Below are 20738 nucleotides of genomic sequence, written 5' to 3'. Positions count from 1 at the left end.
CCACATGTTCGCGGGTGGTTGCTGGGGAGTCGCCTTCATGGTCGCGAAATTAGCGGCGACCAGAAAGAAGCCGCCATGGAGCGTAGCGAGAATTCTCGAGCTGTAGGTGGGTCGCCAGGAGGTCCTAGTGGGTTGCCAGGAGGTCGAAGGTTCTCGTGGGTTGTAACTGGTGCAGACCGGTGAATTTCATTGGCTCTTTGGGAAAAAAAAGGTATGCAGTAGTTTTCAAAACTGGGGATAACCAACCGGTAATGTTAAATGTCTGCCATGCTTCTTAAAAGTTGTCTCCACTACTTCTCTGCCCTTCTCCCCCCCTCTTTTAAAGGACGACTCGACTCATTACACACTGTGCTTTAGCCATCTTAATTACAGAGCCAACCTTCCTGTTCATTGTGGTGTGCGTCTAAGGGGGCGCCGTCAAGTATGGCTACCCTGCCAGCAGCTGTTAGTCTTTCACCCTTTTTTTAATTTTTAGTTAGTTAAAAGTGTTTGTTTTAAAAGGTCTTTTAGTCTTTTTATGTGTGGGGGGGGGGGGGGGGGGGGGGGGAAGGGGAAACTATTCTTCTCAGTCCCTACTTGGTCGGAGATGCGTCTTTTCTCCGAGCCATGTTTTCGCCCTTTCCTCGCGGCCTACGGTCAGGCTGGAGCGGCGTTTTCCTGCCAGGACCGGCCAGGATTTCAGCTTCGGTGGCGGCTCAGCGCTGAGGCACCATTGCGGAGCGGGCGATGCCTTGCCTGGGTCGCCGTGCGGTAAGCTCGAGAGGGCTGGGACCGCCGACTCCAACATCGCGGAGCTGCGGAGCTTCCAGCCGTGGGCGGCGCTGAGTTAGGAACACCGCAGAGCCTGGGATCTCACAACGAGTTCACCAGGATCGGAATTCCGACCAGCGCGGCTCGTGGACTTCGGGAGCCGCGGTCTCCGCGCAGGAAGCGGCTGCTCCAGACATTACAAGCCGCTGAGGAGTGTTCACCCAACGCCAGAACTCCATCATCCGGCGAGAGGGCCTAAAGCATCGGGCTGCCATAGCGGTGACTGCGGAGGCCTCAATAGGCCCGACTATGGGTGATCAGGGGACGGGACTGGACTTTTGCTGCCTTCCCCCACAGTGGGAACCATTGTGGGGGGATGTTTTTATGTTTACTGTTGAATTCTTTGATGTTGTGTCTTATCTTTATTTGTGTGCTGCAAAGGCAAGTCAAGTTTCACTACACCAATTGGTGTATGTGATAATAAATGTCCTGCATACCTTTGTACCTTTGTCTGTATCATCTTGGCTTTGCACCGTGTGGATTTCACTCAGCGCTCCCCCCACTTGCACTGTCCCCCGCATGCATAACGGGCTGGTGAAGGAAGCGATATGTGTGTGTGTGTGTGTGTGTGTGTGTGTGTGTGTGTGTGTGTGTGTGTGTGTGTGTGTGTGTGTGTGTGTGTGTGTGTGTGTGTGTGTGTGTGTGTGTGTGTGTGTGTGTGTGTGTGTGTGTGTGTGTGTGTGTGTGTGTGTGTGTATCATGACATATATCATGATAGAGAGAGTGTGAGAGAGAGATCCGGCCTTTGATTTCTTGGTCCACCAGCACCACACGCTGAAACTCCGTCATGTTTTCCATTTCGCTAGCTAATTCACTTTTACATTCACTCATGCACTCCTCAAAACATTTGGACATTTTAATGTACACGTTTTTAAAATAAAATCCACCCCCCCCCCCCCCCCCCCCCCAATCACTCATTTTGTCGCCTCCTGCTGGGCAGCGACCATAACAGCTGCTGACGCCCGGCTCTGCTCAAAAAAGATTTCCCTACCGCTGGTGCCCGGCCCGGCTCTGTCACACTGCCTCAAGCCAAACATCGGATGTTCAACCGCTGCTTTTCGCCCTCGGCCGAAAAGCAGCGGGGGAACAGCCAGTGTGACAGAGCTGGCATGTCAGAAGGGCCGAGGATGCGAGGCCCCACAGTCTCTGATGGGGCCGCTTTCACAGACTTCACCGTCAGCGGCATGGACAACTTCAGATCCAGCAGCAGGGTGGCTGCGTTAATGCATTCATTCCACAGTGAGTTCAGTTCGGTAACAACACCCCCCTACCCCCCATTTATCCCGTGAAGTCAAAAATCGCCTTATCTGAAAAATTCATTCATTATTTCTTGAGTTATTAATCAAAATGTTCAAAAATCTGAAGAAACTTGGAAAAAAATATCTGCCTATTCGTATAACCATATAGCAATTACAGCACGGAAACAGGCCATCTCGGCCTTACAAATCCGTGCCGAACATTGTTGCTATCCAAGTACACCGAGTCCTGCTCGCCCTAGCAAGTGTAAATGCATTTTTTTAAAGCCACAGTACATTGAGCTGCTGGCCCTAGCAAGTGCAAATGCATTTTTTTTAAGTCACAGTACACTGAGTTCTGCTAGCTCGCAAGTGTAAATGCATTTTTTTAAAGTCACAGTACATTGAGCTGCTGGCCCTAGCAAGTGCAAATGCATTTTTTTAAAGTCACAGTACATTGAGCTGCTGGCCCTAGCAAGTGCAAATGCATTTTTTTTAAGTCACAGTACACTGAGTTCTGCTAGCTAGCAAGTGCAATTGCATTATTTTTTTAAGTTTAAAAATGAGGGAGGATGCATAAAGTGAAATGAGCAGCCCCTACGCAGTTGTTGGCTATGGGTGAGTGGTGGACTATTGCGTTGGGGAACGATGTGTGTGTGTGTGTGTGTGTTCCACTCTGACAGTCACCGTTCCAGTTGGCGATTTTTCAGGCGACTGCTGGCAACTGGACAGCCGCCAGCAGTCGCCTGAAAAATCGCATAAGTGGGACAGGCACATTACCGCTGCCCTACTGCATTGCCCATTTACGACCATCATGCATGTAAGTTTAAAGTTTTAGAAAATTATTTTTGTTTGCACAACTTCAAATAATTTTGTTCATAAGCTAATCTAATAATGTAGTGAAATGAGATGGAAATTTCACTGCTGAGCTAACTTGCTGCCTATGATTTTCTTTAAGCACAGAGTACATAAATACATCAACACATTATAGTCTGTGAAACTGCATATGCACCAGTGTATTTCTGTGGATTTAACAAAAAATGTTCTCAGAGTTATTGGCGTTTTCGTAACATCACACTTCTTTGGAGAATAGTGTGAAGATGTCGTAGAATTGACAGGGATATTAACAAATTGTCATATTGCAAACGCAAACACCGCTTCTAAGGTCATAACAATCTTTTACCAGTTGAAGGGATGTTAATTATTTACAATCAGAGCTCTTTTGGTTATTACAAATTGTATTTTTTTAGAAAAGCATTGCAAATACAGTTAGTGACATTTTTGCAGCTGAATTTCTCTCCTGTGTCGAGTTGTCAACTTTCCAACACTTAATAATGAGCAAAAATTACACCAATAAAAGAAAATATCAGCAGTCAATATTGAAAGCAAACACAATGAGAGATCTTCAATCCGTTTGAGCTCCCAATATTTTATGAAGGTGTCAAAAATGTTATTTCCTTGTACACAAAAATCTCTAAACTAACACATGAAGCGAAGAAACAAGGAACTGCTGATGGTGGTTTACAAAGAAAGGCACAAAGTGCTGGAGTAACTCAGTGGGTCAGACAGCATGTTGTTTAAGAAGGAACTGCAGATGCTGGAAAATCTAAGGTACACAAAAATGCTGGAGAAACTCAGCGGGTGCAGCAGCATCTATGGAGCGAAGGAAATAGGCAACGTTTCGGGCTGAAACCCTTCTTCAGACTGATGGGGGGTGGCGGGGAGAAGAAAGGAAAAAGGAGGAGGAGGAGCCCGAGGGCTGAGGAAGGGGAGGAGACAGCAAGGGCTAACAAAATTGGGAGAATTCAATGTTCATGCCCGCAGGATGCAGACTCCCCAAGCGGAATATGTTCCTCCAATCAGGCAGCATCATTGGAGAACATGGATGGGCCACAAGCATAAAGACAAGTCTCATCCCCGGTCACTCCATCTTCTCCCCTCTCCCTTCAGGCAAGAGGTATAGAAGTGTGAAAACGTACACCTTCAGATTCGGGTACAGTTTTTTCCCAGCTGTTATCAGGCAACTGAACCATCTTACTAACAACTAGAGAGCAGCCCTGAGCTACTTTCTACTAACCAAACCCTGAGTCAAACCACTAGTCACAGGCATCCAGTCTAAAAAGCAACCTTCCACCATCACTGTTTCCTTCCATGAAGCCAAATTTCTATCCATTCAGCTACCTCTCCTTGGATCCCATGGGATCTAACCTTCCAGAGCAATCTACCATGCAGGACCTTGTTGAATACCTTGATACAATCTATATATACAACATCTACAGCTCTGCCTTCATCAACCTTTTTGGTCACATCATCAAAAAACATCAGATTCATGAGCCATGATCTCCCATGTACAAAACCATGCTGATTATCCCTAAACAGCCTTTGTCTAACAAAATGCATGTATATCCTATCCCTCAGAATGGTCTCTAATTACCCTTCTTCAGACTGATCTCAAGTTCTCCAGAGAATTTAACCAGCCTAACCCGCTGAGTTACTCCAGCACTTTGGGTTCCTTTGTGTATTAACCAGTATCTGCAGTTCTTAGTTTCTATGATCATCCGTTCACACTAGTTCCATGTTATCCCACTTTCTCATTCAATTCAGTCTAGAGAAGGGTTCTGACCCAAAACGTCACCTATTCCTTTTCACCAGAGATGGTCCCTGACCCACTGGGTCCAGCATTTCATGTCTAGCTTCGGTGTAAACAAGCATCAGCAGTTCCTTGCTTCTAAAAGCAGAACAGTTTCCATGTCCACCCGTTGTCCCCTGATCAAAAGCATTATCTGGACTTGCCTATTGGGAATTATTTTGATATCCAGCATGTCATCAGATTGGCCCAACAAGGTCACTTATTTCAGGAGCAATGATTTGATCTTGAGCCCAGAATTGATCAATTTATCTTTTTTTCTTTCACACTGCACTGATAGTGTTGTTGGATTAATTTGAGCTATTTCATCTTTGATTACCCAGCAATATCTGCAACATCACTCTAGTGTTTACTTTCATAGGAAAGATTTGAGTAAGTCATTATAAAACATTTTCCAGTGCAGCTGAAGCAGTAGTTATGAACTGCTTGTGAAGTATATCTTAGATCTAGTTCACGAGAGTTTACTCAGAACTAGGCAACTTACAAGCCGCATGTCAGAAATATCAAAAAGACCTTTCAACTGAGTCCTTTCCAACTTCATTATGTTGAAAAAAGCATGCAGTTTAACAGTACAAAAAGGGCTTTGATTGATCAAGTCTGCGGCTGAGGCTATAACTACTGCCTGTCTGTATTTAAAACTAATTCACCCTGTTTGAGCAGCTTCACGGTTCAAATATAATTGGCCTCAGGACTGATCTTATATTCCCAGATGTAAAATGTCAGTGTTTAACAGATATGCTTGGACTTCTGCATGAAAGTTAAACTCAAAAGACAAACTAGTGTTTTAATTTTTCCTTTCGCATCTCATTTTAGTTCATGAATATAAATCAGCTTCAAACCTTGGTATAGTCATAGAGTCATACAGCGTGGAAACAGGATCTTTGGCCCAACTTGCCCACACTGACCAACATGTCCCATCTACACTAGTTCCACCTGCCTGCATTTGGCCCAAATCCCTCTAAACCTATCCTATCCATGTACCTGTCTAATTGTTGCTTAAATGTTGTGTTAGTCCCTCCTCAACTACCTCCGCTGGCAGCATGTTCCATACACCCACCACCCTTTGTGTGAAAAAATTACCTCAGATTCCTATTAAATTCTCCATTCCCCAACTCTGGGCAAGATACTCTGTGCGTCTGCATGATCAATTCTTGATATGATTAAATGTGAGAGAACAATTTATGTCTAATACTTGAAGCTACTGCATGAATTTTCAAGGATTATGTGTACAAATATGATGGCAAGATTTGGCATAGCTATAGGAGCATCCTCAAGGTATGGACATATTGTTTAAATAATAGAATATGGAATGAGGTGCCAGAAGAGGCAGTTGAGGCAACTACTAAAACAGCATTTAAAAGACACTTGCACAGGTACATAGATAGGAAAGGTTGAGAGTGGTATGGGCCAAATGCAGGTGGGCCTAGTGTAGATGGGTCGTCTTGGTCGGTATGGACAAGTTGGGCCGATGGGTCTGTTTCCGTGCTTTTTGACACTATGGGTCTAATTAACACTCTTTGCACTGAATGGTTATTCTGGAGACTAAATGTATGAAAAAAGAAAATTCACGATCTGACTTTGTAAAATATAACACCAATGCAATAGAAATGAAGATACTGCATGCAAGCAGGCCCTACGGCCCACCCTGAGACCACCAACCATAGATTACCCATCTGCAATAGTCCTATGGTTCCGTGCTTTGGAATCCATTCTCCACACCACGGGGTATTTACAGAGACAACCTACAAACATTTTTGTAATGGGGGAATGACCCAGAAGGAAACCCATGAGGTAGCAGGGAGAACGTGCAAACTCCACACAGCCAACACCTCCGAGGTCAGGATCGAACATGGATCTCTGGCGCTGTGAGGAGCAATTAACAGTGATTGTGCCATCACATGCAGCAACTGCAGATGCTGGAAAATCGAAGGTACACAAAAATGCTGGAGAAACTCAGCGGGTGCAGCAGCATCTATGGAGCGAAGGAAATAGGCAACGTTTCGGGCCGAAACCCTTCTTCAAGCCATTTTTCCCCATATTCCTTGCTTCATTTAACCCTGAGCTAAATCTAACTCTTTCTTGAAAACATCCAGTGAATTGGCCTCCACTGCCTTCTGTGGCAGAGAATTCCACAGATTCCCAACTCTCTGGGTGAATGTTTTTCCTCATAGAAACATAGAAAATAGGTGCAGGAGGAGGCCATTCGGCCCTTCGAGCCAGCAGCGTCATTCATTGCGATCATGGCTGATCGTCCCCAATCAATAACCCGTGCCTGCCTTCTCCCCATTTCCCTTGATTCCACTTGCTCCTAGAGCTTTATCTAACTCTCTCTTAAAGTCTCTCTTCAGTCTGAAGAAGGGTTTCGGCCCGAAACGTTGCCTATTTCCTTCGCTCCATAGATGTTGCTGCACCCACTGAGTTTCTCCAGCATTTTTGTGTACATGCAGCAAGTGGTTTTGCTTTTGTCCTGTATACTGTACTCCTAGCACTGTTGTCTGCCCAAAGCAATGATGTGTGTCTTATCTGGACTCATCTGATTATGTCATGGTCTCAGTTAAATATAATTTAATTATACATACCGAATGATATTTCATAACAGTTCTAGCTTGCATGCAGTTGCAGGATCCCCAGTGTTCGGTACCACAGGCACAGTTTCCACCACAGCGTTGAACGAGAAGGCAGCGCGGGAAGAAAACTGCATTTGTTTGCTTCAGCTCTTCTCGAAGGTTAACGGAGTAGTTTCGCGGGGTACAGCTGTAGCGTTTTACGTCATTATTCATTCTGTTCAAGTCCACTACAGGATGACATTTTCAAGAAAGTAAGTCAGTCTCTGTTATTAAAAGTATTAATGTTTCCTATAATACAATCAATAAACTATGTATCACAACATAACATTTAGTTTCATTCACTTCAGAGATACAGCAAAGATTCGAGCCCAATCATTCAATCTGATCATGGCTGATCATCTAAAATCAGTACCCAATTCCTGCTTTTTCCCATATTCCTTGATTCATTTAACCCTGATTCGGCCTATTCATTGCGATCATGGCTGATCGTCCCCAATCAATAGCCCGTGACTGCCTTCTCCCCATATCCCTTGATTCCACTTGCTCCTAGAGCTCTATCTAACTCCCTCTTAAATCCATCCAGTGATTTGGCCTCCACTGCCCTCTGTGGCAGGGAATTCCACAAATTCACAACTCTCTGGGTGAAAAAGTTTTTTTTCACCTCAGTCTTAAATGGCCTCCCCTTTATTCCAAGACTGTGCCCCCCTGGTTCTCCCAACATCGGGAACATTTTTCCTGCATCTAGCTTGTCCAGTCCTTTTATAATTTCATATGTTTCTATAAGATCCCGCCTCATCCTTCTAAACTCCAGTGAATACAAGCCTAGTCATTTCAATCTTTCTTCATTTTACAGCCGTCATCCCAGGGATCAATCTTGTGAACCTACGCTGCACTGCCTCAATCACAAGGATGTCCTTCTTCAAATTAGGAGACCAAAACGGTACACAATACTCCAGATGTGGTCTTACGGCTAAATTCCAGTGAATACAAGCCCAGTCGACCCATTCTTTCATCAAATGTCAGTCCTGCCATCCCCGGGAATTAACCTGGTGAACCTATGCTGCACTCCCTCAATAGCAATAATATCCTTCCTCAAATTAGGAGACCAAAATTGCACACAATACCCCAGGTGCGGTCTCACCTGTGCAACTGCAGTTGGACCTATGTGCTCCTAAACTCAAATCCTCTTAAACAATGATATAAACAACTTTTAAAATGAATGGCTCTGAAAACAGCAGCCAGGAAAGTGTGATATAATCCTGTGCATGAAATGCCCAAACATGGGCAGGTGGGACTAGTCTAGCTGGGACATGTTGGCCAGTGTGGGCAAATTAGGCCGAACGGCCTGTTTCCACACTCTATGACTGTACATAATAACATGTTATAATTTCTTTAGAGCTTAACAGCTTTGGTGCAAATAATCTATTATTGAAGGTTTCAAAGAGATGCCACCATTAGTGAACCTTACAGTAGTTCATTTCCACTGCCCAAGTGCAGCAAATATTTCTACTTCACCTCCTACTCCCATGTTAAGTGTTACTATAGGCCAAATACAAACTGAAGCACTTGCTGAGTCTATTATGACATTTTTTCCCTTCATTGGACATCGTTATCAGAACATTGCGATTCTTCTATTCTGACTATTCAGTTTGGGCAATCTATTGTGCACCATTTACTGTCCAATTTTGGAACCAACTGGAAATGAATGAAGAAACAACGAACTGCAGATGCTGGTTTACAAAAAAAGCCACAAGGTGTTGAAGTAACTCAGTGGATCAGGCAGCATCTCTGGAGAACATGGATAGGTGGTGCTTTGGTTTGGGACCTTTATTTGGGCGAAGGTATCTGGTTACCTACAATGGTGAACGTTAAGATGGGTTTAAAAATTAACATGGAATAACAATGAAAGACACAAACTGCTGGAGCCAGGCAGCTTCTCGGACAACATGGACAGGTGGTGTTTCGAGTCGTTACCGTCTTTCAGACTTAAGACTGGACGACTACTGTGCACAACAAATCCATGGCAGACATGTACAGGAGTTGGATGACTTTGGCCATGAAGGTCTGGACTGGTTTCAAGTTCAGTATTTGGAATCACTCCAATCATCACATCAATGTTGCCCTGAAGAACATTCTAACTTTGGAAATGAATTTTCTTTGAAGTACATGTTACAATCAAAGCAATTTAGCCACCTATCCTGTCTCTTCAGTTTCTAATCTTTTTTAAAAGTGTATAATAACTTGTCAGGATAAGCTATCACTTCATGACACAAGATTTTAATTGTCACATGACTCGGCTGTCTTTCAGCTTTCTCTAATTGTCAGTGAAATGCCCTGTAACTAAGATCCAGGAAATCCATAAAACTAGCTCATCATTTTTGTTAATTAAAATATTCTTTCTTCTCACAAAAATATCGACTAGTGCTGACATATGAATCCATTTGCACTGACTGTCCTCTGGCAAATGTTATTCCTACTCTATGTTTCGACTGCCAAGTCTAAATGATCCACCTAAGTGAAAACTCAAATGTTAAATAGCTGAGTTTGTTGTTCTGTAATTCTGCTGTGATGATGGCCACTCCCTCTTCTCCCCTCTCCTATCAGGCAAAAAGTATAGAAGAGTGAAAACGCTCACCAGCAGATTCAGGGACAGTTTCTTCCCAGCTGTTTGTTATCAGGCAACTGAATCATCCTACCAAAACCGGAGAGCAGTGCTGAACTACTATGTACCTCTTTGATGACCCATGGACTATCTTTGATCTGACTTTGTTGGATTTACCTTGCACTAAATGTTATTTCCTTATCATGTATCTATACATAGTAAATGGATCGATTGTAATCATGTATTGTCTTTCTGCTGACTGGTTAGCATGCAACAAAACGTTTTTCACTGTAGCTTGGTACACGTGACAATGAACTAAACTGAACTGAACTGAAAATGACTCCTGACAACAGAAAGGTTAGCAAACTATATTGACAGCTTTCCAATTGGGCGAACGGTGGCGCAGCGGTTGAGTTGCTGCCTTACAGCGCCAGAGACCTGGCTTCGATTGTGACTACGGGTGCTGTCCTTACGGACTTTGTACTTTCTCCCCATGATCTGCGTAGGTTTTGCCTGGGAGTTCAGTTTTCCTCCCAAACGCAAAAGATGTACAGGTTTGTAGGCTAATTGGCTTGGTAAAAATTGTAAATTGTCCCTAGTGTATGTAGGATAGTGTTAGTGTGTGGGGAATGCTGGTCGGCGTGTTCTCAGTGGGCCAAAGGGCCTGTTTCAGCATTGTATTTCTAAACCAAACTAAGCTAAAATTAATTTCTGAGGTTCATCCAGGCATTCTGCTACTGTACAGATAATGTCCTTGTCAAAGTTTGGAATTGCTTTCATTAATATTATAAATGTTGATCTTAATGTGCACATTTGATGGCGTTTTAATGGAGGAGCAGTTAGATGTGGAAACCAAAGGACTATCTCCGATTCCACAGAGGCGTGAATGCATTGTGTAAAGAGGAAATTGTTGTCCTTGGTAACTCCTTCAGACAATTCTTTTGATATTGCAAATGTGGGTAAGAGTCCTCTACCAGAATTCTCTAGTTTACAGTAGCTTAGTTTAGTTTGGAGATACGGAGTGGAAACATCAAGCCCGCGCCGACCAGCGATCCCCGTACACTAGCACTATCCTACACGCACTATGGACAATTTACAATTTTACCAAGCTAATTAACCTACAACCTGTACATCTATGGAATGTGGGAGGAAACCGGAGATCCCGGTGAAAGCCCACGCGGTCACAGGGAGAACGTACAAAGTCCGTACAGATAGCACCGGTAGTCAGGATCGAACTTGGCTCCCCTGGGGTAGCAACTTTATCGCTGTGCTACAATGCCTCCTAGATTGTGGGGTTTCTGTTTATGACACCATTCATTCCCATTCAAAAAATACAATCAAATATTTAATTTGCTCCTCCATTGAATTTGCAGCAGTGCTGCACAAGAACAGGCCCTTCAGCCCACAATGTCCATGCCGAATATGATGCCAAGGTAAACTAATCTCGTCTGCCTGTACGTGATCCAGATCTCTGCGTTCCCTGCCTATCCATGTGTTTATCCAAAAGTCTCTTAAATGCCAATGTCGTATCTGCCTCCACCACCACCCTTAGAGTGGTGTGTCCCACCAGTCACTGTGTAAAAGATCCGACCTGCACATCTCCTTTAAACTCTGCCTCTCACATTAAAGTTGTGCCCTCTAGTCTTTGACATTTTCACCCTGAGAAAAATGAGCTGACGGTCTACCTTATCTATGGGTGGACACAAAGTAAGGGTAGAAGATTATTTTCAATTGATAACACATTTTATGCCTTATTGAAAATTTACATGACAAATTAATCGATTATTTCAGTCATAGTCATACAGCATGGAAACAGACCATTCGGCCCAACTCAGCCATGCCAACCAAAATACCCCACCCAAGCTAGTTCCATTTGCCCATGTTTGGCCCTTATCTCTCTAAACTTTTCCTAACTATGTACTTGTCTAAGTGTACTTTAAATACTGTCATAGTATGTGCCTCAATTATCTCCTCTGGCAGCTTGTTCCATATACCCACCACCCAGGTTCCTATTAAATGTTGCCCCCTCACCTTAAACAAAAAATCATGTTTTTGATTCCTCTACTCTGTGCAAAAGACCCTGTGCATTCATCTTAACTATTTTAGTTCATAATTCACTCAAATAACAAACAAAAGTTCTATTTTTTGATGAAAACGTTTTCATGTTAATAATGAGCTTCTTCCCCTCAAACTTTACTGTCGTTTGCGAGTGTCATTAATATTTTCATCATTCATCCTCTGTATCATTATTCATCCTCCTCAAAGCAAACAAATGAAAACAAAATCACCCAAGCCCTCTACTGCTTTGGCATTTCCTTACTGATCCTTATCTTATGGCTTTTTAAATAAGACATTTCCTCTTCTCAAACCTCATTCACTATTTGTCTGCCTCAGTGCATAGTTGCTCCCATCGTCCAGATATGTTGCCATTATTGCTGTTATTAGTGTAGATAAAACTACCATAATCTGTCCTGATATTGTGAAAAAGAAAGGTTACAGTGGAAGTAATGCTGAATGTTTTGCACTTATGTTGTCTTATTTAAAAGTTAAGTGTAAATTATGAGCAGTCTGACAGGTGATTGAGCCATTTACTGTAGACACACTTCAAGGGAAATAAGAAAATGCACACTCACATTATTCTGTCATTTCTGCTTTCACTGCTGAAAATAGCCAAATTACACTGTCCTTAAAGTTTATGTGGCTGCTTTGCAAAATGTTATCAATATAAATAAATCATTATTTTGTCTCAAACACTGATTCTTCATGTATGGCATTGGATGGTGAGTGTTGACAAGCTGTTCAAACAGACGGATGAGTTGAGTTCCCATCTGCACGTAATTCTGACATTGCTTCGTGGAAATCACTTGTTTATGAGTTGGAATGGAAAGTCCAGCTGATTTTTCCTTCCCCAAATAATCATCTCAACTCCTGCCACCCCCGGACCTTGTTGGGCCATTAGAGGAGCTCTCCATTTAGTGAAGAAGTTGGTGTAGTAGGATTACTGTGGGTGGTTAGTCAAGGACTCAGTGGGCTGAAGGGCCTATGACTCACAGAAAGCCATCAATTGTTCAGCAACTGACTTCGTTTGAGAAGATGGAAATGACAACAATTTCTCACTGTAAAAGGAGATTTATTTCCCCAGGGAAATTCAGTTAGATAAAGATCCATAAAGTAACGGCATACGTTTATAAACATGTGGGCATTCAGTTTGATTGGCAGCAATTAGCCAACCATCTTCACTCTGGCTGATTTAATAAGGTTTTGATAGAGCAGACAGATTATGCATGTTATAGGAAGGAACTGAAGATGCTGCTTTATATCAATGATGGACACAAAGTTCCGGAGTAACTCAGCAGATCAGGCAGCATCTCTAGAATGAAAGGATAGATTACGCTTTGGGTCGGGACCCCCTCTTCCGTCTGAATGCATGTTTCCATGTACGTGGTTCAAAATCAGAAGCCATCAATATAAAGTAATTACTAAGAAGGACATGAAGAAAAAAATAATTGAGGTTTATATGGAAGCAGTTATCCGAGGTGGTATGTGGACCATAAACACTGGGAGGGTCTGGACTGAGAGGCCTGTTTACACATTGAATGCAATTTTAACGCTGCTTTCATTCTGTTGAACGGGTGGTCTTCACATGCAGTAAAATCGTACATAGGTTGCCTATGCAAAAGTGGCATTTTAGAGGCTTTTGGATGGGCATGTGGATATGCAGGAAATAGAGGGATATGGGTCGTCTGCAGGCAGAGGAGATTAGTTTAAGTTGGCATTGGTATCTTCCCCTTTGCTCCACCCTTCGTACTTAAGTTTGTCTTGATTGTATTTACATATAATATGTCTGATATCTTTGGATAGCATGCAAAACAAAGCTCTTTGCTGTAATACATGTGACAATAATAGTAATAATACTAAACGTATCATGTTTGACGCAGGCATGTGTGGTGAAAGGCTTGTTTCCGTGCTGTAATTTTCTATGCTCTATGAATTTTGTCATTGGCAAGACCTGATATTTGGTTATCTCCATGCATGTTGAATTAAAATCATGTAATTCCATTCATTAACTTTAATATGTGATAGATGTCCAATGATTATCATTTTAAACATGAGCTGTCTTCGTACCTTTGGTCTTTCGTTCACGGTGATGGAATGTTCTGCCTCGAAACTGGGGTGTTTCTTTGAAAATGTTATTCAGGTCGTCTTCCCAGAAGTCCGGATTTAAATGCCTCAGAAGTTCTTCTATTGTATCGAAACTAGCAATAGCCTCATCCAAAGACTCTGCAGTCAGTGGTGAAGCTGTAGCAGAGGAATGATGCCCCTGTGAACCCTGTGTAACACAGCAAAACCATGAGATATTCAAGCACCTCAAACTCAGTGTGTCATTTAAAAACCTGTAAAAGTTTGCGTTTCTATCTGACTCAACATTTCCCATGGCAACTTCCTTTGGAGTCCATTGATGGTGGATAGCTACAAAGTTTTCCAACAACCACACAGCATGGCACAGTGGTAGAGGTGCTGCTTCACAGTGCCAGAGACCCGGGTTCAATCCTGACCACGGGTGCTATTAGTGTGATGTTTGAATGCTCCCCCTGTGACCTTGTGGGCTTTCTCCGGGTGCTCCGGTTAACTCCCACATTCGATAGTTGTGCAGATTTGTAGGTTAATTGACCTGTAAACTGGCTCCTAGTGTGCAGGATGCGAAAGTGGGATAACATACAACTAGTGTGCAGGTGATCAACGGTTGGTGTAGAGTCAGTGGGCCGAAGGGCCAGTTTTCATGCTGTTTCTCCCCCCCCAGAAAAAAGCCAGATTTATAGACAATCTCAAATTCCCAGGACAACTTGAATGGCAGGAACAAAGGAGATTGTAAAGAGTGCAGGAAGGAACTTCTAGTATACACTGAAGATAGACACAAAATGCTTGAGTAAGTCGGCGGGACAGGCAGCAACTTTGGATAGAAGGAAAGTCTGACGTTTCGGGTCGAAAGAAGGGTCTTGACCCTAGATTATAGAGTGGTGGACATTGCCCCGTCATGGGTATTGAGCTCTCCACACCACCCTGGCCATGCTCTTATTTCATTCCTACCTTTGGGAAAAAGGTGTAGGAGTCTGAAAACCATGCCTACCAGGTTCAAAATAGCTGCTTCAACAACCATCAGGCTCTTGAACACTACACAATACTAACCTCAACTATGAACTTAAGTTCTGTCTTTGGTTGCATTGATGACTTTGGAGATTATTTATACCAGCATTGGAGTTGTTAATGTAATGATTTTTTTTTTGTTTATTATATATTTTATATGTGTATTGTGTTTAAAGGCTTGTACGTTGCTGTAAGTAAGAATCTCATAGTTCCATTGTCAGTACATATGAAACACTATGAAAAACATATTAAACACTCTTGACCATATCTACACTATGCTAATTATCACCAGCATTGTTATTGGCCTATTGATCACTATGGGCATTATCAGTGTATGGACCAATTCTCAGTGATAATGTAGCACAAATGTAAAATTCATTTCAAGATCATAATATAGTCAAGTAGTTATAGTTAAAAGCATGGCAAAAAATGGTTCTATATATTGAAGAAAGACTGTACCTATAATGAAATTGACTTAATACTTTGGCATGGACTTTAGTTAGTTGAGTTTATTGTCACGTGTACTGAGGTACAGTGAAAAGTTTTGTTGTGGGCTAACCATTCCGTGGAAAGACAATACATGATTGCAACCGAGCCACTCCCAGTGGTCACAATGGACTTGGTCAGTGAATATGGCATCAGATGGGCAATATACACAACTTTTTTTTATGGAGGGGGATGGTGGAATGTGGCATGTCCAATCGATTCATGAAGCTGCTGAAAGTAATTGTTATGATTAGACAGCATCAGTGACGTGAATCGCTGACATTATTAATTATATCTTTCCTTGAAAAAAATCAATCAATTGTACAGGTTTATAGACATGGCTTAATGTCTACAAGACAGCCATTGTATTTTACTTTGGGAGGCATAGTGGAGGATGTACCTCTCAAAACAGTAAGCCAGATCTGATAACAACGCATAAGAATGCTCTGAAGGCATCTCTGCACTATCACAAAGTAAGATTATTAATTTTCAACAGTGTCACGCAACTTCCCAACACAAGGTTACTTCATGATGTCACTTCAGAATGAAATGGCCTGCGAATGTACTGATAATGCATGATTGAAACAGCCAGTCAAACTGATAGAAGCATGTAAAATGATGAGAGGTATAGAGAGGGTAGACAGTCAAAACCTTTTTCCCAGTGTGGAAATGTTAAAGACTGGAGGGGTATAGCTTTAAGATAGAAGGGGGAAAGTTTAAAAGGACATGGGCTGGGTAATGTTTGTTTACACAGAGTTGTGTGTGCCTGGGGTGGTGCTGGAGCAGTAGCCGCTACAATGGTGGTGTTTAAGAGGCTTTTAGATAGCACATGGATATGCAGGGAGTTGAGTGATACAGATCATCTGCAGGCAGGGGAGATTAGTTTAAGTTGGCATCATGTTCAGCAAAAAGCAGATGGGATGAACAGTAATAATGCTGCACCATGTTCTGGAAAAAATCACAAAGATTCACAGAGTTAAGATGATATCAGTTATCTATAGATTATCATCTGGAAGAGGTTTTCAGTCCTGGATTTATAGCTTAACCTTTGCTCAAAGGTAGATATGTTGATGAAATAGCCTGACTGAACTCCACCATGCTTAAATCTGTTAGCTAATAGTTATCTGTTATTCTAATCACTGTAAGCTCTCGACTTTATTAAACAGGAAGGATAATGTGCAATCTTTAAGATAACTTTTCTAAATCTTAATTAAAGAGTTTAAAAAAGTTATTCAAAATGCTCCAACTTACAATGCAATGTTGAATAATTTTGCCTTGTGATTTTTTTTGTTAGATTTAGTGCCTTCCAGGAAAGAAGTCAACATTATGCTGGATTGTGCTGAACAAATACAACTCGTGTACCTAATCTTGATGGGGAAAGATGGAGGAGTAGACTGATGGATGAAGATTGAAGATTGTGTGTTGTATACGATGGACATGCTGAAACTATGGGATGAAAGATGGCACAGTGGTGCAGGGGCAGCACTGTGGCGCACCTGGTAGAGTTGCTGCCTCATGGTGTGGAGTTTGCATGTTCTACCTGTAACCCTGTGGGGTGCTCCGGTCTCCTCCAACATCCCAAAGACATGCGGTTTTGTAGGTTAATTGGCCTGTGTAAAAAACAAAAGCCCCTAGGGAGTGGATGGGAAAATAGGATAACATAGCATTAGGGTGAACTGGTGATCAATGGTTGGAATGGATTGGTGGGCCGAAGGGCCTGTTTCATAGAAACATAGAAACATAGAAAAAAGGTGCAGGAGTAGGCCATTCGGCCCTTCGAACCTGCACCGCCATTCAATATGATCATGGCTGATCATCCAACTCAGTATCCCATCCCTGCCTTCTCTTCATACCCCCGATCCCTTTAGCCACAAGGGCCACATCTAACTCCCTCTTAAATATAGCCAATGAACTGGCCTCAACTACCTTCTGTGGCAGAGCATTCCACAGATTCATATTCCACAGATTGTATAAAAAATGATTTTCTCATCTCGGTCCTAAAAGACTTCCCTCTTATCCTTAAACTGTGACCCCTAGTTCTGGACTTGCCCAACATCGGGAATAATCTTCCTGCAACTAGCCTGTCCAACCCCTTAAGACTTTTGTAAGTTTCTATAAGATCCCCCCTCAATCTTCTAAATTCTAGCAAGTACAAGCCGAGTCTATCCAGTCTTTCTTCATATGAAAGTCCTGCCATCCCAGGAATCAGTCTGGTGAACCTTCTCTGTACTCCCTCTATGGCAAGAATGTCTTTCCTCAGATTAGGAGACCAAAACTATACGCAATACTCCAGGTGTGGTCTCGCCAAGACCTTGTACAACTGCAGTAGAACCTCCCTGCTCTTATACTCAATGCTGTATCTCTAAACTAAACTAATTCTTTGGGAGTTGTGCTGAGGAATGCAGATGCACAGTCCCAAAACATTTAGCTTAGCAACACAAAAACAAGACAAAATGCTGCAGAGGGCATGTTTTCTCACAAAACCCAGATTTAAACAGCAAAATCTTTTATTTTGAACCAGGAAAATAGCCAGGTAGTTAAATGTATCTTGCCCAGTAGAGCTAAAAGGAAATTGGCAGTTGTTTTGCACATCTTGAAGCTTTATTTTTCTTTAAAAAAACTTCTGAGCTCTCTATTGATTTTTTAATCTGTTTTTGCCAATTTTGACGAAAACTACAAGCTGATGGTCCTTATGAGTGCACTGATCATTATCGGCTGCATTTAACAATTGACATGCAAACAATACAAACTTGAGCAGTGCTTGATAGAACTACCATTATTGTGGCATGAACCATCATCTCAAATGCAGTGTTGCTTAAAAAAAAGCCTTGGCCATACAAATCATTAATTGCAGGCTTATTGATCTTGGTGCTTTTTCAATAACATCTAAAAGCTGTCTTAGTGGAATGAAGCATCAGTGTTCTCCCAGCTTTATGTAACTGTTGCCTCTGGTACTACACTGATCTGCTACATTACAGATTTTCCTACATACTTTTATTTGACGCTACTTTTCTCAAATTATATGGCACTTGGGAATCAGCAATCAATGCAGATTCAGTGATCTGTCAAAGGAGGCTGATGGGTGGCCAGAGAGAGGTATATAAAACCATGAGGGGGCATAGATAATGTGATTAGCCACTGTCTTTTCCCCAGGGTAAGGGAGTCTAAAACTAGAGAGTATAGTTTTAAGGTGAGAGGCAACCTTTAAGTGGTGTTACCATAGCTGGAGCATTATGTTACTGTTATTTGCATAGATAGCAAATTAAATATGTATTATTTGGAATGGAGCTGTATAGATCTGTGTTTTCATTGGAGGAGTTAACAAGATAAATCAAAGAGAGCAGTACATTTGCTTTTGTCTAAATAAGATTTTATCAGAGCTTCTGACCAGGTCACATGTAGCAGAATGACCAATGAAGTAAAAACCTATTACCAGCGAGGTTCCACAATGTTTAATATTTGATCCTTTATTTTTGTGATAGGCACTAATGATTTACACCTAACACAGGAGACATGATAAAGAATGTTGGCAATACTGAAGACTGTGAGTTGTTAACAGAAACGAAGAGGTGAGTTAATCAAAATGCTGGAGTAGCTCAGTGGGACAGGCAGCATCTCTGGAGAGAAGGAATGGATGACGTTTCGAGTTGAGACCCTTCTTCAGACTGACCCGGAACGCCACCTATTCCTTCTCTCCAGAGATGATGCCTGTCCCGCTGAGTTACTCCAGCATTTTGTGTCTACCTTCGATTTAAACCAGCATCTGCAGTCGTTTCCTACACAGGTGATTTAATCAGTCAGGCAGAAAAGTGGTTAGGGAAAAATTCCTGTGTGTGCACCCTATCTACTCGCCTCATGATTTTATACACCTCTATAAGATCATTCTTTAGTGTCCAACACTCCAAGCAATCAAGTCCGAGCTTGCCCAACCTCTCCCCTAAAGCTCAGGCCTTCGAGTCCTGGAAACGTTGTCGCTATCATTTGTACATCAGTAATAGTGTGGTTTTGGTGGCCAAAGTGTCTGTTTCCATGTTGTATCTCCAAAGCGAAACTAATGTCCCTTTAAAATCAACATCTAAAGATGAACGATATTCCTCCAATACCTTTTAAAATATTTTATGACATATAAAATGGAATTTGATCCAGATCCCCATTGCTGAGATCTTGCAACAAGGTGAATGAATATACAGTGAATGGGCCAAAGCCAGCCTATGGGGTTGATGGGTCCTGAGTACAGGAGGTTGGCTGCTTGATCCAGATGTGTTTAGTTTAGTTAAGTTTAAAGATAAAGTGTGGAAACAGGCCCTTCGGCCCACCAAGTTTGCGCCAACCAACAATCACCCATACACTGGTTCCATCCTACACACTAGGAACAGTTTACAGAAGCCAGTGGGCTTGAGAAGTTCCATTGGTTGGACAAGGGACCAGTTATTGGAGGTTTGGGATGGAGGGGTGGGCAGCAACAGGCAAGTATCGTGCAATTTATTTCCAAACTTTTTTTGTTGGCTGCAGCCCATTTTGATGCTGGGTGTTTTATGTAGGAATTGGCACTGTGATAGACAGTGGGTGAGAGATCAGAAAGAGACTTAATAAGCAAGAAGGTTAAAATGAGTCAGCTTTTCTGTGCAGGAATCTGCTCAGGAAGGCCCATTTAAAATTCTCTAGACAACCCAATGAAACCTGGTCAATTTGGACTGTAGTGATCTATATTCACCCAGAACATCTCGGATCACCACTGTGAAGACGGCTCATACATGTGAACACAATTCACAGCTGTAGGTAGAAACTAGGAACTAGATCTGCAAACCAGCATCTACAGAAACTAGGAACTGCAGATGCTGGTTTACACAAAGGAACACAAAGTGTTGGAGTAGCTCAGCAAGTCAGCGGCATTTCTGGAGAGCATAGATTCTGAAGAAGGGTCCGAAACGTCACCGATCCATGTTCTCCAGAGATGTTGCCTGACCTGCCATGTTACTCCAGCGCTCTGTGACCCAAGTTCCCAGTTCAAGTTATGCAATGTGCACTTTCATCCAGCAATAATGTACATTTTGGGGACCCCTTATTTTCATTTGAATAGCATTGAGAAAGGCAGAGCTAAGTGAATTTTGCAGCAAAGTTAACCTCTCGTACTCCATGCCAGCAGAGAGCTTGTGAAAATAAAAAAAAGATGCTGGAAAAGTTAAAGGCAGAAATTGCTTGAAATACACTGGAGGTCAGACAACACCAGTGGGAAGAGAAACAGT

At 42.4% G+C, this 20738-nt stretch overlaps 1 protein-coding gene across 1 annotated transcript in view; it reads right to left on the bottom strand.

Annotated features, from left to right (window-relative positions):
• The window catches only part of pdgfd (platelet derived growth factor d), a 104537-nt gene that overhangs the window by 3581 nt on the left and 80218 nt on the right, over positions 1-20738 (bottom strand). The window contains exons 5-6 of the mRNA XM_055637054.1: positions 13987-14191; positions 7272-7486 (exon numbers count right to left, since the gene is read on the bottom strand). Coding sequence (XP_055493029.1) covers positions 7272-7486; positions 13987-14191 — 420 coding nt within the window. The remainder of the gene's footprint in view (positions 1-7271; positions 7487-13986; positions 14192-20738) is intronic.

This window comes from Leucoraja erinacea, chromosome 6, assembly GCF_028641065.1.
Source record: "Leucoraja erinacea ecotype New England chromosome 6, Leri_hhj_1, whole genome shotgun sequence".
NCBI lineage: Eukaryota > Metazoa > Chordata > Chondrichthyes > Rajiformes > Rajidae > Leucoraja > Leucoraja erinaceus.
Note: the sequence above shows the minus strand (reverse complement) of the source record. Positions and strands in the feature narration are given on the sequence as shown.